Source organism: Anomaloglossus baeobatrachus, chromosome 10 (genome assembly GCF_048569485.1).
Source record: "Anomaloglossus baeobatrachus isolate aAnoBae1 chromosome 10, aAnoBae1.hap1, whole genome shotgun sequence".
Taxonomy (NCBI): Eukaryota; Metazoa; Chordata; class Amphibia; order Anura; family Aromobatidae; genus Anomaloglossus; species Anomaloglossus baeobatrachus.
In genome coordinates this window covers 164,646,055-164,666,220 of record NC_134362.1, presented here as the reverse complement: position 1 = coordinate 164,666,220, position 20,166 = coordinate 164,646,055, and the positions used below count along the sequence as shown (strand labels likewise).

The window sequence follows — 20,166 nt, the reverse complement described above, 5'->3', positions numbered from 1 at the left end:
ATAATTTTTGGCATATCCTTAGGCTATGCAATACATGTCTGCTAGATGCAAGTCCCGACTATAAAAGCCTTGCATCACCGGTAAGCATCTTCCACAAAGATGTGGCTACACAAATTAGTGTTTGGCGAACATGCTCCTCATTACTCTATCGAGCATTGGATTGCGTCGACGTGACTCAAGTACTGAGCATTTTCAAACTCACATGCTCAAAGCTCAATCGAGTAACGAGCAGTGGCGAGCATGTTCACCCATCACTACCACTTATGTAATTCAGGCTGTCAGAGATCTTTATCTCTAAAAGGCAACTTAGGACAGACTTGGTGGGAGCCACTCTGACAGATTCCAGAGGACCCCGAATTTTAACCTGTAACCCCTGTTAAACGAGGTCCACTGTATTGCTTCAATGGAAGGGTTGCTGGCAAGTGGAGCGAGCCAGAGGCAAAAAAAAAGTCTTCATTCAAGGTCAGAACTAAGAGTTCATATAAAAGGACACGCAAGTGGGTGGTCAAAATACAAGCAGAGTTCAGAAAACAGGATGAACGAGGAGACAACAGGAAAATGAACTAGGGCTATAGACAAGGTAAGCAGAACTTATTGACTGGCAGTGGAAGTCAGACACTCAGGAGTTTAAATAGTGAGCACCGGTTCTCAAAAAGGAGTGATCAGAACCACAAACAATTAATCCTATCATTGCACAAAGTATGATATGGATGGAACATTCTGGCTATAAAAAAAAAAAAAGAAGAAGGAGTAAAATGTCAAACCTGTGGCCATTCGCCTCCTGATGTTGCTCTCTTTGTTATCTCGTTGATCGTGTTTCGTCGAGATTCAGGGTCAACTCGTGATACTAGGACAGGCTGAAGAGCACGGAGAATACCTGCAATATAGAAATACTAAAAGTAAACTACAGTCATATGTAGCATCCCACGGGGCAGGTGCTTAACCTACTTGTTGCCAGGCAGTTTCGGGTCGGGTCAGGCGATGTCACAGGGTGGCCTTGCCCGGTTCCATTTTCCCGAGGCGTACAGTAAATGGTGGGGGAAGCGGCGTAAGTGGAGAAAGTTTGTCGTGACGCCACCTGTGGTATCGGCCAGGGAATAGCCGCCACTGCCGGGTTCCTCTCCGGGGCAGGTGTTAAGGCAGCCGGGATGGTGTTGCTCCCACAGGCGGAGCGGGCCCCGGGTAGATGATGAGGGTTGTTATGTCCGTTGGCTCCTAAGCGCTGGGTGGCGGCGCCGGTAATGATGAGCCAACACAGTCTCTTCGGGTTCAGGTTGTAGTTTACTCACAACTTCAGCTGCCAGCCTGGTCACACTCGTCACTGCCATGATGGGCTCCGGTCAATCCCAAATCCGGTAAGGAGTCACCACCGGTGTTTTGAGAGAGAAGGAGTGAGAGTCCTATTTCTAGGGTGTCCCCCTCCGCATGTAGGTACCCTGGCCGAGCTCCTGCTCCAAGCCCCGGGCACAGCAAAGTCCAAGTTTTCCAAAGATGTCTTGCCAGAACTATGGTCCTGACGGGTCTGTTTTTGATGTTCGTTGATGTGCGTGAGTTGTGCCTATTTCTACCCCAAGTGGAACCAGCCCCCCATGTTGCTGACTTCAGTGACCGGGAAGTCCATGTTCATATGGCCACCCCGCTGCCTACCCTGAGCCAACCCACCCTATGTGAAGGCTCCTAAGCTGTATGTAGTGTGTGAATGTGGAACACAGGTGATTAACCCCCTCCTTACCTGTGATAGATATCGAACCCTAATTGGGGTGCAGCACCATGTGGCGACCAGAGCCTCAGGGGCACCACACATATATAAAACTCAAATATTAGCTTACACTAAAAAAACCTGCCATATAAACCTCAATACGGTACTAGCTACATTCTATGAGCCGGTATACCGCCCTGCTCAGCGTTTTAATGATGGACTAGCAAAGAAGATCAAAGTTGAAGGATCAGAGTACTCTCATTCATTTCAGTGATCAGAGGGGTGTCGGCACCCAAAATTGATCAAAACTTTTTACATATCAGAAGTAGTTTTTTTTTTTAAGTTATAGGTTTCCTTACAGTAGGATCCAAGTAGATGCACTTCTTAATCCAACCAATGGTTAAGAGTAGAATTGTTTTGAGGGTAACATGATTTTTTTTTTTTTTTTTTTTAAATATAAGACAAGAAATAAATATAAAACATATTCAAACAAATGTAATATATAAAAGAATAAAGCAAAAAGCCTCTTACTGCCAAATATAGGCACCGCCATATTCTCTGCTCTGGATACTGTGGAAGGCATCCCCGATGTGATCACTGCAATACCATCAAAGAAGGAAGAGTGTGGGGCAACAACAAAAATTGGGGCTTCAGCAGCGCTTGCAGGTTTTCCAATCACCCGAACATGAAATCCCATAGAAAAGAAAAGCAGGCGTCCGAGGCCGCTAAGAACATTTTTTGCCACATTTCTGAAACAGATTTACAAGAAAAAAAAATATTCAAATCATCTCATAATACAGGCTATAATTAACGTGACTTAAATGTGTCATCAGAAAATAATTCATTGTTTAAATCAGATTTTTATGTTACATGTATGTTATAAAATTTGAGGGTATTTTTTTTGATCTTTTGCTATTTTATTAAAATAGTAATAATAAAAAAATAATTATTTTTACAAATCTTTCAATATTTACACAGGCCATTTCTTTTTACCTACACAAAAATTGAGAGAAAAATGAGGGGGTTTGTCTTAAAATCCGAATGCACCTTACCGGTGGTGGAGAGGGGTCGCAGGCACTGTGCGGTGGGCTGTGCTGGGGCCTGTGCGGCGGTCGCGGCGGGCTGTGCTGGGGCCTGTGTGGCGGTGGCGGCGGTCTGTGCTGGGGCCTGCACTGGGGCCTGTGCCGTGGCGGCGGCCTGCGCTGGGGCCTGTGCCGTGGCGGCGGCCTGCGCTGGGGCCTGTGCCGTGGCGGCGGCCTGTGCTGGGGCCTGTGCCGTGGCGGCGGCCTGTGCGGCAGCCTATGAGGCAGGGGCATCCTGAAAATCTTGACGGTTCGGGGTTTAGATAATGGCGCCCAGAGGCGGTGCATGTGCAGATGGAGCTCTCTGTTCAAGATCTCCTCTGCGCATGCGCCGCATCTGGCCCACTAATCTCCCAGCAAAAGATTTAAGGAAAATGGCACCTGGAAGTGGCATGTGCACACATAAGATCTCGGCTTGTCATTATAGTGTCTTATAATCCGGTGTGTCTTATAAACCGCAAAATACGGTATATAATATTTATTTATTATAGTTTTACCATTATCAATAAGTAAACATTGTGCTTCATTGTAATATATAGAGGGGAGACAAAGCCCATCCCCTCTTATGAGTTTGCCCAACATTACCTTCTCCATCCTTTCATTGGCTCGGCGGAGTCTTTGGGAACGCAGCTAGTGACTATAAATGCCGTTAACCAGGCCGTTATTAGGACAGTCAAGAAGAGAACTATTCGGAATGGTAGAATGAACAGGCCACATAATATCATCTGCAAAATAAGAAACAGATCGCGGATATGTAGAATGGGATGACCAGGCTGTTTCTGAAACTGTCTGCAATGACCAGTTAAGGTATGTTTACATGGCACTTTTTGACGTGGTTTTTGGCACAGATTTCATAATCCATTAACTTTATCACATTAGGGAGAAATTCCTAAGGATTATATTTCACCATGTGAAAAAAATTTCATTTAAAATCAAGTTTTATTGCTATACATTAAGTTACCCTTCCCAATAAAATCGGTCCTGGGTTGGAAGGTACAAATAGGGTATGGGAGGTACAAAAATGTATCACTGTATAATGCCTAGGAGCCCCCGATATGCCCCTGGTGGATTGCCCTACCTAGCCGTGGATGTTGGCACCCTAAAGACTGAGCAATTTACACTCCTGAACTCCAAATTAAAAAGATTTGTGTTACAAGCGATCGGGAAATCAATACAGCACACACGCTCTGTGGTGAACTGAAAGTTTCTGCTTTATTATATGTTGTGACCAGTTTATATAGTACCTCAAACAAAGAAGTAACTCCTCCAAACTATGCACCAATAAGAGCAGTAGGGGCATGAACGGAAATGGGAAACTACCCCACCCATCAGTGCTAGCTGAGCCCTATGACATCATTCAGTTATACAACAAGATTTAGGAAAAAAATGGATTCTATTCTCTCACATACAAAATGTCACCCCTGTTCCCTCCCTTTCGATATATATTAAATATACAATAGGTATGGTATGCCAACCACGGGTCTCTGTGTGTTAGAGTATCAGTGCATACAGAAGCCAGCAAAGACTGAATATATTAAAGTGTCAGGGCAAAAGAAATGGGGGCTTTCATTAGAAATTTAAGTCCCAATAAGAACACAACCTCACTGTGTTGCCCCTTCTTTCAAGGTTCATCAGGCCAGATATTGGGGGTAATAATAATCTACTTATGTTTTTTTAGTAAATTTTTAATGTTCATCAATAAAATTTGATTTTAAAAAGGGAATTTTTTCACGTGGTTAAAAAAAAAAAAAAAAAAAAACAGATTCCATAATCCACATAAAAAAAGCTAAAAACTTAAATCTTTTTGCAACATTGTAAAAAAAATACCAGTGCCGTGAACAATATCAATATCAAATGATAAAGGATACTGAGCCATAACACTGCCCATAGTGTACGTCGTGTTTTTTTCCCCATGCATGTTTAACATTTTTTCACCCTGATCCTCCTTCTCCCACCCAGGAGACCAGTCACCCCACACTTGGACACTCTGAAGAGCTCTTTATGTTTCCATTCATGGCTGCTTCTGGCCTCTCACTATGCATGTTTCAAGAGGGACATGTGGAAGTCATGTACAATGATTCACAAATATTTGAGCAGCCACAACAGAAGTAGCCAACGGTGGGGAACGGCAATTACTGTCTCAAGAGGTGGATAATGATGACACACAGTTGCTATCAGATCAGGTTAAAAGGGGAACTCCAGACGAGGACCAGATTGAGGAAGTGGAAGACGAGGTGGTGAATGATGAAGCCATTGACCCAACCTGGAAAGGTGACACCCTTAGTAGTGAGGACAGCAGCGCATTGGGGCAGGCATCTGTAGAACTGGGGCAGGCATCTGTAGAACTGCAACAGGCAGGAAGAGGCAGTGGGGTTGACCAGAGGGAGAAGGCAATCAACCATGCCCAGAGTCAAACCACAAGGCCAGATCATAGACCAAGGATTCAATGTTCCCCAGTCTGGCTATTTTTTAGTGTAAGTCTTGAAGACAAAAGACAGTTATTTGCACCACCTGCCACACCAAGCGGAGCAGAGGTTTGGCAAAGTTTTTGCAGCAGTAGTGCTGCAATGCTATAGTTCTTGTAAGTCAGAAGATTCGGACATCTTCAGTGACCCTGAGGTCTTCCGGGCTACAGAGGCAAAGCTTGCAGCATGAGATCAACAGATATTCAGGAGCACACCGCTCCTATGCCTCCGGATTTTCTTTTTTCTGTGGGGCGGTATGCTCCTGATGATTGACATTGTCCTGCCACTGGTCTGAATTGTCACTAGTAACAACAGGCAATTATCAAGACTGCACAACCCCCCAGAAAAGAGGAAATCAGGAGGCAGGGGAGCAGAGTGCTCCTGAAGATATGTTTTGAAAATGATCTTTCAACAAGAAGCTTATTTGAGTGACACATATAACTTTAATATCTACTGCGACTGACGAGCGTTAGGCCTTATGGAGAAACATGAATTAGTGATGATGTCATGACCAGAGTTTGCAGGAGGGATACACCCTCAGGTGATGAACACCTCATGCATGCAGGGTGTTCCTAGTTGTGGGTTAGGCAGGCTTACGTCAAGATAATCATAATTTTGGTGGGTTGTAATTACAAAGTTGCTTAGGGTTGCATGTGTTTAAAATAAAAATTATTTCTGGAAAGACTCTTTCTTAACTCCTGTGTCACAAGAGGCAGGAGCAATGGTAGTAAGTGTTGTGGCTATTAGCAAAGTGCACAGCATTTTGGATAGAAAAACTAAATAGCGTTCAAAAAGGAGGACATGCACTTTAAAGAGGTTGTCCACTACTTTAACACTGATGGCGTATCCTTATGATAGGTTAGCAATGTCTTATCGGCCGGGGTCTTGATGCCCCGCACCCCCGCCCATCAGCTGTGTTGCCCACTACTTTAACATTGATGGACTATCCCTTGGATAGGTCATCAATGTCTGATCGGCTGAGGTCCGACACCCCACAACCCCCCCGATCAGCTGTTCTCGGTACAGGTAGCAGCAGCCGGAAATACTCATCTCCGGAGCTACCCAGTCTTCTGATAGCGGCCGTGTCTGGGTTCTCCACATCCATCTCCTACTGCACTACCCGCGGGGGTCACGATCAGAAAACGGGGCAGCTGTGGAACCAAGCATTTCCGGCCACCTGATACAGGTACAGAGAACAATTGATCGATGGTGGTGCCAGGTGTCAGACCTCAGCCGATCAGACATTGATGACCTATCCTAATGATAGGCTATCAGTGTTAAAGTAGTGGACAACCTCTTAAACGATTAAGGGGTGCTTCACACACAGCGAGCTCGCTGCCGAGATCGCTGCTGAGTCACGCTTTTTGTGACGCAGCAGTGACCTCATTAGCGATCTCGCTGTGTGTGACACTGAGCAGCGATCTGGCCCCTGCTGCGAGATCGCTGCTCGTTACACACAGCCCTGGTTCGTTTTCTTCAAAGCCGCTCTCCTGCTGTGACACACAGATCGCTGTGTGTGACAGCAAGAGAGCGACAAATGAAGCGAGCAGGGAGCAGGAGCCGGCGTCTGACAGCTGAGGTAAGCTGTATCCAAGATAAACATCGGGTAACCAAGGTGGTTACCCGATATTTACCTTAGTTACCAGCCTCCGCAGCTCTCACGCTGCCTGTGTTGCCGGCTCCGGCTCTCTGCACATGTAGCTGCTGTACACATCGGGTTAATTAACCCGATGTGTACAGCAGCTAGGAGAGCAAGGAGCCAGCGCTCAGTGTGCGTGGCTCCCTGCTCTCTGCACATGTAGCTGCATTACACATCGGGTTAATTAACCCGATGTGTACTGTAGCTAGGAGAGCAAGGAGCCAGCGCTTAGTGTGCGCGGCTCCCTGCTCCCTGCTCACACTGGTAACTAATGTAAACATCGGGTAACCATACCCGATGTTTACCTTAGTTACCAGTCTCCGCAGCTTCCAGACGGCGGCTCCGTGCAAGCGCAACGTCGCTTGCACATCGCTGCTGGCTGGGGGCTGTTCACTGGTCGCTGGTGAGATCTGCCTGTTTGACAGCTCACCAGCGACCATGTAGCGATGCAGCAGCGATCCTGACCAGGTCAGATCGCTGGTCGGATCGCTGCTGCATCGCTAAGTGTGAAGGTACCCTTAGTCTTTTTACCTATCCATATAGATAAGCCACAAAGCTTCTGGAATTAGTCAAAACCCGTGTATATGATGTTGTCAAATTTGGGTCAGGAGCCCCGTGGTTTGTACAGAAATAGTGGCCTATCCCCAGACCACCCAATGCGGAAATGTGAATGTCAAGCGAAAATGTAGCTTTAGACCAAACACATTAAAACACGATGGCATATAGATGTCAAAATAAAGATGTCCCCGTGACTACATAATGCAAAACTTATCTAGTACTGGTCAACAAAAAAAAATCTATAAAAGAATAAATTGATATGTAGAATATTAAAACATAAGGAATAATATCTGTTGACGTCATGAAACACCACGTTTCGCAATAAGGATGATTCTGAAAATAGGATCTTACTCGTATCTTGTCGGTGAGAGTTAAGTCGATTTCATGGATGAAAGGGTTTGGAATCTGTGGTGGAATGAAGGATTTTTGCCTCGGCAGCAGGGGCGTTCGCTGTTGTAATACCATTCCACCTGCTAAAAAAATAATATAAATCACAACTTATTTAAACAGTTAAAAATTAATTGATTATGATGAAGCTTTAATTTTACAACTAGGGTCTTAGGCAGACAACTGTATTGCATTTTTACACAACCTCTGAGTAATACGGAGCCATAATATGGAATCTGTAGATTTCTAGATGTATAAATCATTCTATATTATATCATAAGCAGGGGAGTAATTAGAAACCATGGGACCCCATAGCAGAAGTTCTAAATGCATGCATCTTCTGGGGGCGACAACCATGCAGACCAATTTGATGCAGTGTGTGGCGTATGGTCTGAGCACTGACAGGTGGACCACCCAACCCTGTAACCTCTGCAGCAAAGCTGGCAGCACTCTGACTTCTATTTTGAAAAGACAACCTTTGGATATGGCCTGAGCATGTGCACTGTGCTTCTGTGGCTGGCCATGGCGAGGTCTCTTCTAAGTGGATCCTGTCTAGTTAAACCACTGTATGGTCTTGGCCGCCATGCTAAAGCTCAGGTTCAAGGTGTCAGAAATCTTTTTATAATCTCAGCCATAACAATTTTTTCGTTTTCTTTTAAATCCTCAGAGGATTCTTTGCCACGAGGAGCCATGTTGAGCTTCCAGTGACCAGTATGAGAGAGTGTGTGAGCGATAACACCAAATGTAACACACCTGCCCCCATTCACACCTGGGACCTTGTAACACTAATGAATGACATGACACCAGAGAGGGAAATTGGATAATTGAGCACAATGTTGTCATTTTTACTTATGGGTGTACTCACTTTCGGTGTCAGTGGTTTAGCCATTAATGGCTGTGTGCTGCGTTATTTAGAGATCACACGAAATTTACACTGTCAAACTGACACTGTACATTGTATCAAAGTGTCAGATCTTCAGTGTTATAACAAGAAAAGATAAAATATTTATAATAATAATAATAATGTGAGGGGTATACTTACTTTTGTGATATACTGTAGTTTTCCATATATTATAGTGCACCCCATTGTCCTCCATATATTATATTTCACCCCCATAGTCCTCAGAATAGTATAATGCACCCCATAGTACTCCATATATTATAATGCATCCACAATGCTGTTACAGTTGAAAGTATGATGCTCACCTCTCCTCTTTCCCCCGGTCTCCTTAGCGTGTGTTCTGCAGCTCTGCAAATCTCAGCATAGAGGGCGTGCAGTAATGACATCATTACGGCCCTGGCCTGAAAAGTCAGAGCGCAGACACAGCGGGAAAATGATGGAGCCATCAGACAGCAAAGCACTCCCTCTTTCATCATTGCTTTCACCTGTATCGGCATGTGCAATGCAGATATATATTTAAATGTGTGATGCCAAGAAGGGGGGGGGGGTGTTGGCACTAGCACGGGGACCCCCTGACTAACAGGTAAAGGCAGAACGATCGCGACCCGGGCCGGGGGTTCAGGGGACCCGAGGACCTCAGCCATTGGTGCCATGCTACCGCTATGGGGCCCGAGAGTCAGGGAAGCCCGGTGCCAGTGCTGGCACCAGACCCACCCCCTGAGAGTCACACTTTCAATTGTATCAGCATCACAGATACAATTGCCGATACAATTGAAAGCAATGATATGAGAGGGAGGAGAGCACTGCCTCTCTCCTCATTCTACTGCTGTGTCTGCGGCACTTTGACATGTCAGCACAGTGGAGCATGATGAGGTCCTTACTGCTAGTCACTGTGCTGAGATGTGCAGAGTGGCAGAACAGTGGACACACTAAGAAAACTGGAGCAGCGGGGGAATGAGGAGAAGGGAGTATTTAATCACGACGACCAGAGGCCTATGGGGGTGCATTAAACATTATGGAGCTGCATAATACAATATGGAGGAATATAAGGACTGCATACTACTATATGGGGACGGCGTAATATTATATGGTGGAATATGGGGGCTGCATAAAATTATATGGAGGAATATAAGGGCTGCATACTACTATATGGGAGTTGCATACTATTATATGGGGGCTGCATAATATTATATGGTGGAATACAAGGGCTGTATACTACTATATGACGGAATATGGAGGCTGTCTGCTATTAGAATATCATGTTGTTCCTGTATCTTATACTGAATATCTGCAAAATTGAACTTCTTGTTTGTGTTTCCTCTTTTTACTAACCTACTAGAACCCAAAATAGGCATTTGTGTGTGGCTCTAGCAAAACTCCCACACAGCACATTATATTTAACTCAGATCTTCCCTTTTATTGTGGGCAATGCCACGAAGAGGCCGTCACGAAGGAATATCACCACCAATCTTATTCCCAGAATTATGGTGTGTGGTGGCATAACGTACGGTAGCCGGACCCCTCTAGACTTCCCTCTAGATTAGGGCTGGAGATAGGGTGAGGCAAACTGGGCAATTGCCCTGAGGCCCTTATTGTCTGCAGCAGAAGCTACACTGATAATAGCATTATTAGTGTAGATTCCGATGTGAAGACTACTTGAGGACCTATGGTGGCATCATGATCATGTGACTGAGATGTCAACTCAGGTCCTGGACTCAAGAGTGTGCGTGTGAGTGAGTGTGAGAGTCTAAAATATATGGGCTCCTGATACATACTGTATATATTAGTGAGGACATCAGACTGTGGACTCGTGATGGCTATATGAGTGTCTGTATGTATGTGTTCTTTACATGCATGCGAAGGTACTCTGTTAACGAAAGAGTAAAATGCTGCGCATTCATCGGGTGATTGGATTGTTTATAGAGGAACAAAAATCTGTTCTCAGCAGCACATCGCCCAATGCAGACTGCAGAAGAGCTGCCGATAACAGGATACTATAGGGGACAGATTGATCTGAATTTAGGCAGAGCGCAGACACTCGCAGGAAATCAGCATTTCTGCTGATCACAGCTATGCTTAACCTGATACTGATGCTGAAGCATTGCTCTGAACAGCAGAAGCAATCAGACAGTGTAGGCATAAAATCAATAAAAATAACACACACACACACACACACACACACACACACACACACACACTTGGATTGCCGCTTTCAGAAATGCCTGATCAAAATATAAAAATCAATGAATATGATCGGTAAAGGGTGTGGCGATGATTAAAAGATAAAAAACAAAACAAAAACAAAAACACCAATGTGGCGCCCCTGACCTGGTCAGGCGCCACTGAGTACTGCACCCATGCTGGGGACAGTACAATACAGGTAATCCAGAAGGCTGACTGGGGTGTGGAACACAGGCGCATAGTGACCAGGTCTCACACATGTACCCATGAGAGGACCCCTGGGGATCCCAGGAGGGGGCAAGCCTTCACCTTCACTGGAATAGTGGAGGGGGTAGAGCCTCCATCTCCTCTCAAGGGGTGTGGTGGAGAGTCTGGTTGCTAGGTGGCGTAGGCAAGAACAGGAGAGGAGGGGCAGTGAGTCAGTTAGAGCAGAACTCCATAGGGCTCAGTGAGGAGCAGACCTGTGGGGCTGTTGCTGTCTAACAGCGCCCGCGCAGTGGCTACAGACGGGGGAGAACGGTCAACTAGGAGTGCTGCCTGAAAGCCAGCTTCAGCTAGCGAGTGCAACGGAGTGGGAAGTAAGGAGACTGCTAGAGAGCACCAGGCCCAACCGGGCGGCAGATCCCGAAGCGGGGATAGATTCAACTTTCTTCTGCTAAACCTGCCGGTGTGGGGCTCTTAAAGCCCACACCACAACACTACAAAAGCCGCAGCCACGTAACCGCAAGTTAGGGCCCATAGGTCATAGGAGGCAAGAGGCTGGAGTGGCCTGGTCCGGGGAACAAGCAAACGGCAAACGAAGGGGAGAGAGGCTTCAGCATCTTCCCTGGGTGACCCCCATAGGGACTAAAAGTCGGGGTCACCCCAAACCACGAAGGGCTAAGGAAGGCGAGTCGGTAGTCACCCTCATAAAGTCAGCCTGAAGGATACCTGGTTCCCATCTGGTTCATCCCAGCTACGCCCGGGCTACTCACCCTGCCATCAAATGTGAGTAAAGCCCTTGAAAGACATTCCTGCCTGTGTGGTTATTCTGCGACTTGTGGTACTACAAACCTACACCGGGCCCTGGGGCTTGCCTCACTCTCAGGAGGCTACTACATCCGACTGCACCCACCATCAGCCCCAGGCGTCCCCTAACCTGCAGTGGCGGTCCCCACTGACCGCAATACTGAGAGTGGCGTCACGATCAAACAAGAAGATTTCCTACCAGTGACGGAGACCCAGCAACGTGGAGTCCCTGAAGGTAATGCACCGACACCAACACAACACCTGCGGGGCTTCACATCTGGCGTCACGAACAGGATAAGGACTAGACCTGTTCAGACAGGTGACCATGTGCCTAGGCGGTCCGCTTGAAAAATTGGAAGCGCCGCCATATTGCCACCATGAAAAGCGCGCTGAAAAACAACAGCAGCCTGCGCTGGAAGAAGTTACCGCCCACGAAGAGGTGTGGCTACCCAGAGATCCTCTGCAGAGTTCTGACCTTGCCGGCTATGAGAGCGGAAGCGTCCAGAAACGGCGGGAGAGAAGGGAAGCCACAAACCTGCTGCTGTGGAGAGCAGAAATGGAATCCAGACGCGGATACCCAGAACCAGGCTCTGCTGCCTGGTGGTGCCGGGAGCTTGCCCTCTTCTGTGACCGGCTGGAGGCCGGGATTATGCGACGGCTCTATGAAGAACGCACGGAGCTCCTGGAGATGGCTGCAGCGGTCCGGACCTATGAGGAGAGAGCCGCGCGGAGCCTGCCGGATCGAGCGGCGACGACGATTCAGACCCCGATGGGTGAGTCCGGTGTTGCCCCGGCTAGAACAAGAGCCCCGACCCTAGCTGCTACGACCGCGGTCCCAGAGGAGGCGCCCGGTGCGGCGACGCTGAGTGAGGCCGCAGCCACGCTAGGTGCGGCCCGCCAAGCCCAGGCCGCTGCAGCGATGCCCCGCCTGTCCCGCAGGGCTCCGACCACCACGGCAGTGCTCATCCGTGCTGCAGGTGTGACGCTGACCCAGGCTGCCACCCTGCTAAACCCGGTCCGCCAAGACCCCAACGCAGCAGCGACGCTCGTCCCGCGCCGCAAGTGATATGCTGAACCAGGCCGCAGCCCCGCCGGGTGCGGCCCGCCAAGCTCCGATCACTGCAGCGACGCCCGGCTCAGCCTGCACGGACCCCATCGAGGCTGCGACGCCAAGTGAGACCACGGCTGCAGTGTCCAGTCCGGCCCGCCAGGAACCGGCCGCGACAGAAACGCCAACCCAGGCCGCCGCCATACAGGGCGCGGCCCGCCAAGACCAGGCCGCCGCCATGCCAGGCGCGGCCCGCCAAGACCAGGCCGCCGCCATGCCAGGCGCGGCCCGCCAAGACCAGGCCGCCGCCATGCCAGGCGCGGCCCGCCAAGACCAGGCCGCCGCCATGCCAGGCGCGGCCCGCCAAGACCAGGCCGCCGCCATACAGGGCGCGGCCCGCCAAGAGATTGCATCACTATTTTCCCCGGCCTGCAAGGCCAGAGCAGACACCGCTCCCCAGTCCAGAGAGGTCCCTGCTAGGAAGACCCTGATAGGAGAGGACCCTGAATACTGGAAGCTGAAGGCTGACCTAGAGGCCCAGTTCCCACAAGAGATGGTGGATCGGTACCTGCTCCCTCCGTATACCCCCAAGGAAATACAGGCAACCCCTGCAGCTGCGCCGAAGAGTCCATCGCCTGGGCCAGCTGAAGAACACCCATCCCCAGCGCTGCCACAACCAGAGTGCAGCGAAGAACTAAGGGGGAGAGGAGACCAGGAGGCAGAAGGGCTGACTCCGACGCCAACCGCAGCAGACCCCTACCCAGAGCCGGAGATGCTGCCCTATTCCCGCTGGGAGGAGGAAGACTTGACACCGTCAGCAGATGAAGATCAACCTAAAGACCTCACCTGGAAGCCCACAGGCATGAATCCAGCCCGCAAGACACGGCGCAGCAGAACACAGGTTGCTCCAATACCGCAGTCTCCAGAGCAGAGGGAAGTCACGGTCAGAGACCTGGAGGAGAAAAGGTGCCTAAGAAGGTCCAAAGCCCAGGCTAGAGGACCCCTTTACAGAGGAATAGTAGAGGACTTCAACTTGAAAAGCGGATACGGCTTTATCGTAGTAAAAGGAATAAAAGAGGGCATATTTGTAAATCGGAGAGATGTTCAAGCCCACCTGCCCAGAGGACATTCAGGCAGAAATTTGAAAATTGGGGACTTAGTACAGTTCACCTTGCATCAAGGAGAAAGGGGCTACTATGCCTTAGACGTAGCACCATGTCCCAGACAAGAAAGACAAGAAAGACAAGAAAGACAAGAAAGAAAAGACAGAGATAAAGAAACAGATACAGAAAAGGAAACGGACGAAGACCAAGAAAGGAAAGATAAAGATCCAACAGATGAAACAACCATAGACAAAGATCCTACAGATGAAACGACCACAGACGACGACAGAGAGCAAGAAAGTCACAGGTGCCGGTGCCCTACATGCCCACGCCCTGGTGAAATGGAGGAGTAAAGTAAAAGTAAAGTAAGAAGAGAAGTTACCAGTTTGAAAAAGTTTTGTTTTGCAACGTTCTCAAGTTCAAGTAATGTGCCCACAAAAACTATTGTGAGAAATAAACTTTAAGGCTATGAACTTGCTATAGCCACAAACTCTCGCAGTGTAAATAGTTACACCAGTGGCACCACCACCAGGGCCAGCCTGTTTAGGGGCTTGGCTCGTCTGCAACCAGGGGGGCCCGTCCGTAGAAAAGGGCCTTGGCTCACCTGCGACCAGAGAGCACGCCTGTTTATGGGGCCTTGGCTCACCACCACAAAGAGGGTACCTGGTCAGCACCAACTGTGGAGGCCGCCTCTGCATCCTGCCAGAAGAGGCTGACGGCGCGGATCCACCAGGCCAGGTATACCCTGAAACCACCAGCCCATGAAAGCCGCCTCTACATCCTGCCAGAAGTGGCTGAAGTCGCGGCCAACGGGAGAGGAAGATTGGAGGAAAGGTCTGGGGAAACGGATGGCCCAGACCTGGTTACCAACAGGACCGGTGACCCGCCTCCTGAGAGGGTTTTGGGTGGGTTAACGGACTTGTGGGTGGAGGGTGGTGATGTCTGATACCTGGTGCTTTTAAATGTTTTACATGTTTTAATGTTTTATGCATTTTAAAATGTTGTCTTGCAGCCCGAGGACGTGCTGGTGATAACTAAGGGGGAATGTGGCGCCCCTGACCTGGTCAGGCGCCACTGAGTACTGCACCCATGCTGGGGACAGTACAATACAGGTAATCCAGAAGGCTGACTGGGGTGTGGAACACAGGCGCATAGTGACCAGGTCTCACACATGTACCCATGAGAGGACCCCTGGGGATCCCAGGAGGGGGCAAGCCTTCACCTTCACTGGAATAGTGGAGGGGGTAGAGCCTCCATCTCCTCTCAAGGGGTGTGGTGGAGAGTCTGGTTGCTAGGTGGCGTAGGCAAGAACAGGAGAGGAGGGGCAGTGAGTCAGTTAGAGCAGAACTCCATAGGGCTCAGTGAGGAGCAGACCTGTGGGGCTGTTGCTGTCTAACAGCGCCCGCGCAGTGGCTACAGACGGGGGAGAACGGTCAACTAGGAGTGCTGCCTGAAAGCCAGCTTCAGCTAGCGAGTGCAACGGAGTGGGAAGTAAGGAGACTGCTAGAGAGCACCAGGCCCAACCGGGCGGCAGATCCCGAAGCGGGGATAGATTCAACTTTCTTCTGCTAAACCTGCCGGTGTGGGGCTCTTAAAGCCCACACCACAACACTACAAAAGCCGCAGCCACGTAACCGCAAGTTAGGGCCCATAGGTCATAGGAGGCAAGAGGCTGGAGTGGCCTGGTCCGGGGAACAAGCAAACGGCAAACGAAGGGGAGAGAGGCTTCAGCATCTTCCCTGGGTGACCCCCATAGGGACTAAAAGTCGGGGTCACCCCAAACCACGAAGGGCTAAGGAAGGCGAGTCGGTAGTCACCCTCATAAAGTCAGCCTGAAGGATACCTGGTTCCCATCTGGTTCATCCCAGCTACGCCCGGGCTACTCACCCTGCCATCAAATGTGAGTAAAGCCCTTGAAAGACATTCCTGCCTGTGTGGTTATTCTGCGACTTGTGGTACTACAAACCTACACCGGGCCCTGGGGCTTGCCTCACTCTCAGGAGGCTACTACATCCGACTGCACCCACCATCAGCCCCAGGCGTCCCCTAACCTGCAGTGGCGGTCCCCACTGACCGCAATACTGAGAGTGGCGTCACGATCAAACAAGAAGATTTCCTACCAGTGACGGAGACCCAGCAACGTGGAGTCCCTGAAGGTAATGCACCGACACCAACACAACACCTGCGGGGCTTCACACCAACACAACCATGGGTCATCCAATTTTTAGATATATTGCACATACCTAATTTCCCAACCTCCCTAAACATTATACACTGGCACCCCCCCCCATTCCTTAGTGCCTTTCTATGTGGCACTACGGTAAGTGTGTTTAGCCAAGTTTAAGCTAATGAATAAATTTAAAAAAAATCTGTAAAAATTTCAATATTTGAACATAGCATTATTCTATTCTCCAAAAATTAACTGTTTCCTCCCTAGATCAATGGAGTATTTTCAGTAAATGCCAAGAACCGTTTCCACAGGGGACAAAAAGGACTATTACAAAGTCACAAATAAGGGTCGGCTATACAGTTTCACTTGTTTTCCAAAATAAGTAAACAAAAAAAAAAAAAAGGTAAAAACTAAAACATTGAACAGAGACAACATAAAAGCATCTCGTTTTGAGCACTCGTAACCCAAAAATATATCTAATGCAATGTGGGTTCCAGACGTCGCTGCTTTTTTGCATGATTTGTTATTTGCAGATGTGACGGCGCCCGGTCATACGATAATCCAGGATTATGCAGCGTTCTCGCCTTACATCATTTTTACAAATACAAGTGTGATAAAGAACTTCCTCAAATCACATGTGAGCATTAGCACATTGAAAAACTCCAAAATGACGAGCAAACGCCTGTCTCCTACAGCTCATTATGCTCGAATGTTGCATTTCAGTGTAAAAAAGACACATTCCTCCCTATCACATGACCTGTATTGTACATGCAAAAATATAACAAATGCACACAGTCACACCTCCGATTTATCATTTAAGTCACTTTTTTGGGGAGTATTCATTGCACCATATTTTTCAAAATGGCGCACACAGTTCATACATTTTGTGCAAAACCAAAAATGGTCAACTTTTTTTGTGTTTGACTATTTTCTGACTTTTTAAATAAATACGTAAATAAAAGAAAATCACATTTTGCAAATAAAAAATTGCGCCACAATATCAGGATGTACTTTCAGTCCCTCCAGGATGGGACTGGAGCAAATTTGCGCTGAAGTGTGCGACTGAGGCTATGTCCACATGTTGCTTTTTACCTGCTTTTAAGGCTAGTTTCACACTTGCGTTGGGTTGAATCCGCTGGGTTCGTTGCTGCGTCGTTTTGACGCATCCGTTATTTTTGTGGTGTCAACGGATGCAACGGGTCCGTTATTTCACAGGAATCCGTTAGCTGATTCCTGTGAAATAACGGACCGTTGCATCCGTTTGGCGTCCGTCTAACGGAATCCGTCGGCTCTGTTTTATTTCTTTTTTGATTTTTTTTCATTCTGGGCATGCTCAGTAGAAATTAGCGGAATCCAGCAGCGGATTCCGTTGTTAAGCACTTAGCAACGGAATCCGCTATCATAGGGAACCATTATAAATTTTAACGGAACCAACGGAATCCGTTGGTTGGCGTCATTTTGACGCCAGCATTTAACGTTACATTCTGCGTTGCTTCCGCTCGGCGGAAGCAACGGAGCATCGGCCAACGGAAGCAACGCAGGTACTTTTGGTACAATCCGTCATCAATGCAAGTCTATGGGAAACAACGGAATCCGTTAACGGATTCCGCTGTTTCCCAAGACAGCGGATTGCGCCAAAAAAAAAAAAAAACAACGCAAGTGTGAAAGTACCCTTACCTGCTGTTTTGCTGTCAATTGTTTTTGCCATTTGGGTTTTGCACTGCAAAGCAGAGTTTTTGACCAAAGTTCTGCAACAAAAAGGCTGCAGTTTGAACTGCATAGTGCGGACAAGAAACCCAAATTCCCATAGACTTTGCTTGAAAAGCAGAACACACCATTTTGGCATTAAACGCTGCAGTTGAAAAAGCAGCAAAAAGGCAGGTAAAAAGAAACGTGCGGACATAGCCTTAATGAATCAAAAAAAAAAAAATAAAATAAAAAAAAAAAAAACCACCACACACAATTGCAAACATAAGTAAAAAGAAGAGAATATATAAAATAGATGATAAAGAAGGTGCAGGTTATAAAAAAATTAGGTGTAAATCAAAAACAATGAAAATATACTAAAAAAAAAAAAACAAAAACAAAAAACAAAACAAAAAACAGTTGCTAATGAATAGGGGCCGCCAGGACCGACAACAGCTGATCAGCGGGGATACGGGGTGTTGGACCATGGCCGATCAGACATTGACGACCTATCCTAAAGATATCATTCAATGTAAGTAGTGGACAACCCCTTTAAACGGGTTTTCCACCACTAAGACAAACTCTTCTCAATTACCATACTGCCCTATAGAAATTAATGACAGCCTATACTCACCTATCAGGGGGTCACACGACAGACATGTCAAGTGAGGCCTGCCGCCAAACAGTAACCACTGATGGACCAAATCACTCACTTCCTTGGAATGGAATAGACATCCAGGTAGAAGTGAGAATTGCTGCTGCTTTCTGACCTCCGAAAGTCAATTACGGCCAATGGAAGCAAGACTGGCCTCTGATTGGATGCAGGACTTACGTAACGTAACACGGTCACGCGAGCCTCAATGAGGCTTGGCGCCAATACTAGATTTGAGTACAGGCTGTTAAGATCTTCCACAGGGGTAGTATGGTAACTCCAAAGGAGTTGACCGAGTAGTGAACAATCCCTTTAAGAAACATTATGAACTCCTTCATAGTCCCGACATTATTTTGCCTTTGCAGTATCATGAATGAAGCACAGCGTGGATGGCCATCTTCATACATGTACTGTATGTTAGACAAACAAACTTCTGTATATAGAATAATGAACTCTCGTCAATAAAGCCATCTGTATATTCCTCGTGTGTGACCTGAGGGTTGTGCAAAAAGCGTCTCTGCAACAGGAAACTAGCAGAATTTGGAAATTAGCTGATTGCATTGTGCCGAGAACAAACTTGTGAATGTGGAGCTGGTATTTATGCAGTAGCCTGGTCGAGAGGCCTGGTCAGTATTTAATGGCCGCCACACAGAAAGCCCCATGAACCACTACTTAGGTGTTCAAATCTATAAGCAGGCCCAACATGGCGTACTGCATGCATCACTTTGGGCCTACAAACGGTTGCAGGCCTGCCATGGACTACTGCCAAGCCTCTGGACCAGGGTCCTGCCTATCAATTCACTCAGCTCTACTGTGTTTCCCATAGCAACCAATCACACTGCAGCTTTCATTTTACCAAAGCTGTTTATAAAATGAAATCTGAGCTCCGATTGGTTTCTATGGGCGACAGACACCTTGACTGCGTCTATAAAAGAAGCCAACAATGTTCTGTACATAGATGGTGTCAAAATTATGTCCTCTTGTCACAGGACTCCTCGTGTAACACCGTGTGCACATCTGCCCATTCGGCATGAAGAACCTGACAACAATTGCAAATGGCAACAAGTTAAAAAATCTTTTAAGGCTGCTTTCACACCTCCGGTTTCTGCAATGCGGCACAATCCGGCACGTTGCAGGAAAATCGCAACCATTTTTTTTGCTGCCGGTTGCGTTTTTTTCTGCATAGACTTTAATTAGTGCCGCATGGCCTTGCGTTCCATCCGGTTTTTGCCGCATGCAGCAGATTTAGCTGATGCGGCGGCCGGATGGAACGTTGCCTGGCACGTTTTTTCGTGCAGCAAAAGAAAACCGCATCGCGCCGCATTCGGCCGATGCGGCGCATTTTTCAATGCATGCCTATGGCGGCGCGATGCGGCAAAAACCACATCCGGCCACCGCATGAGGTTTTTGCCACTGCGCATGCTCAGTAGCATGCCGCAAGCAGCAAAAAACGGACGGGCCGCGTGGGAAAAACGTATGCAAAGGATGCGGTGTTTTCACCGCATCCGTTGCATAGCCGGATTGAGCCGCACGGCTCAAGCCGGATGTGTGAAAGCAGCCTAAGTCAGCTCTAAAAGTTTCAAAACA

General features: G+C 47.9%; 1 protein-coding gene across 4 annotated transcripts in view; it reads right to left on the bottom strand.

The window, feature by feature from the left end:
• Positions 1-20,166, bottom strand: part of LPCAT2 (lysophosphatidylcholine acyltransferase 2) — a 56,113-nt gene that overhangs the window by 31,244 nt on the left and 4,703 nt on the right. Inside the window, exons 1-5 of one of the 4 annotated variants that reach the window (XM_075326822.1) lie at positions 19,292-19,310; positions 7,795-7,916; positions 3,367-3,506; positions 2,231-2,448; positions 765-877 (exon numbers count right to left, since the gene is read on the bottom strand). In XM_075326822.1, coding sequence (XP_075182937.1) covers positions 765-877; positions 2,231-2,448; positions 3,367-3,506; positions 7,795-7,908 — 585 coding nt within the window. In that variant the 5' untranslated portion in view covers positions 7,909-7,916; positions 19,292-19,310. The other 3 variants (XM_075326819.1, XM_075326821.1, XM_075326820.1) reach the window with 3 other exon arrangements.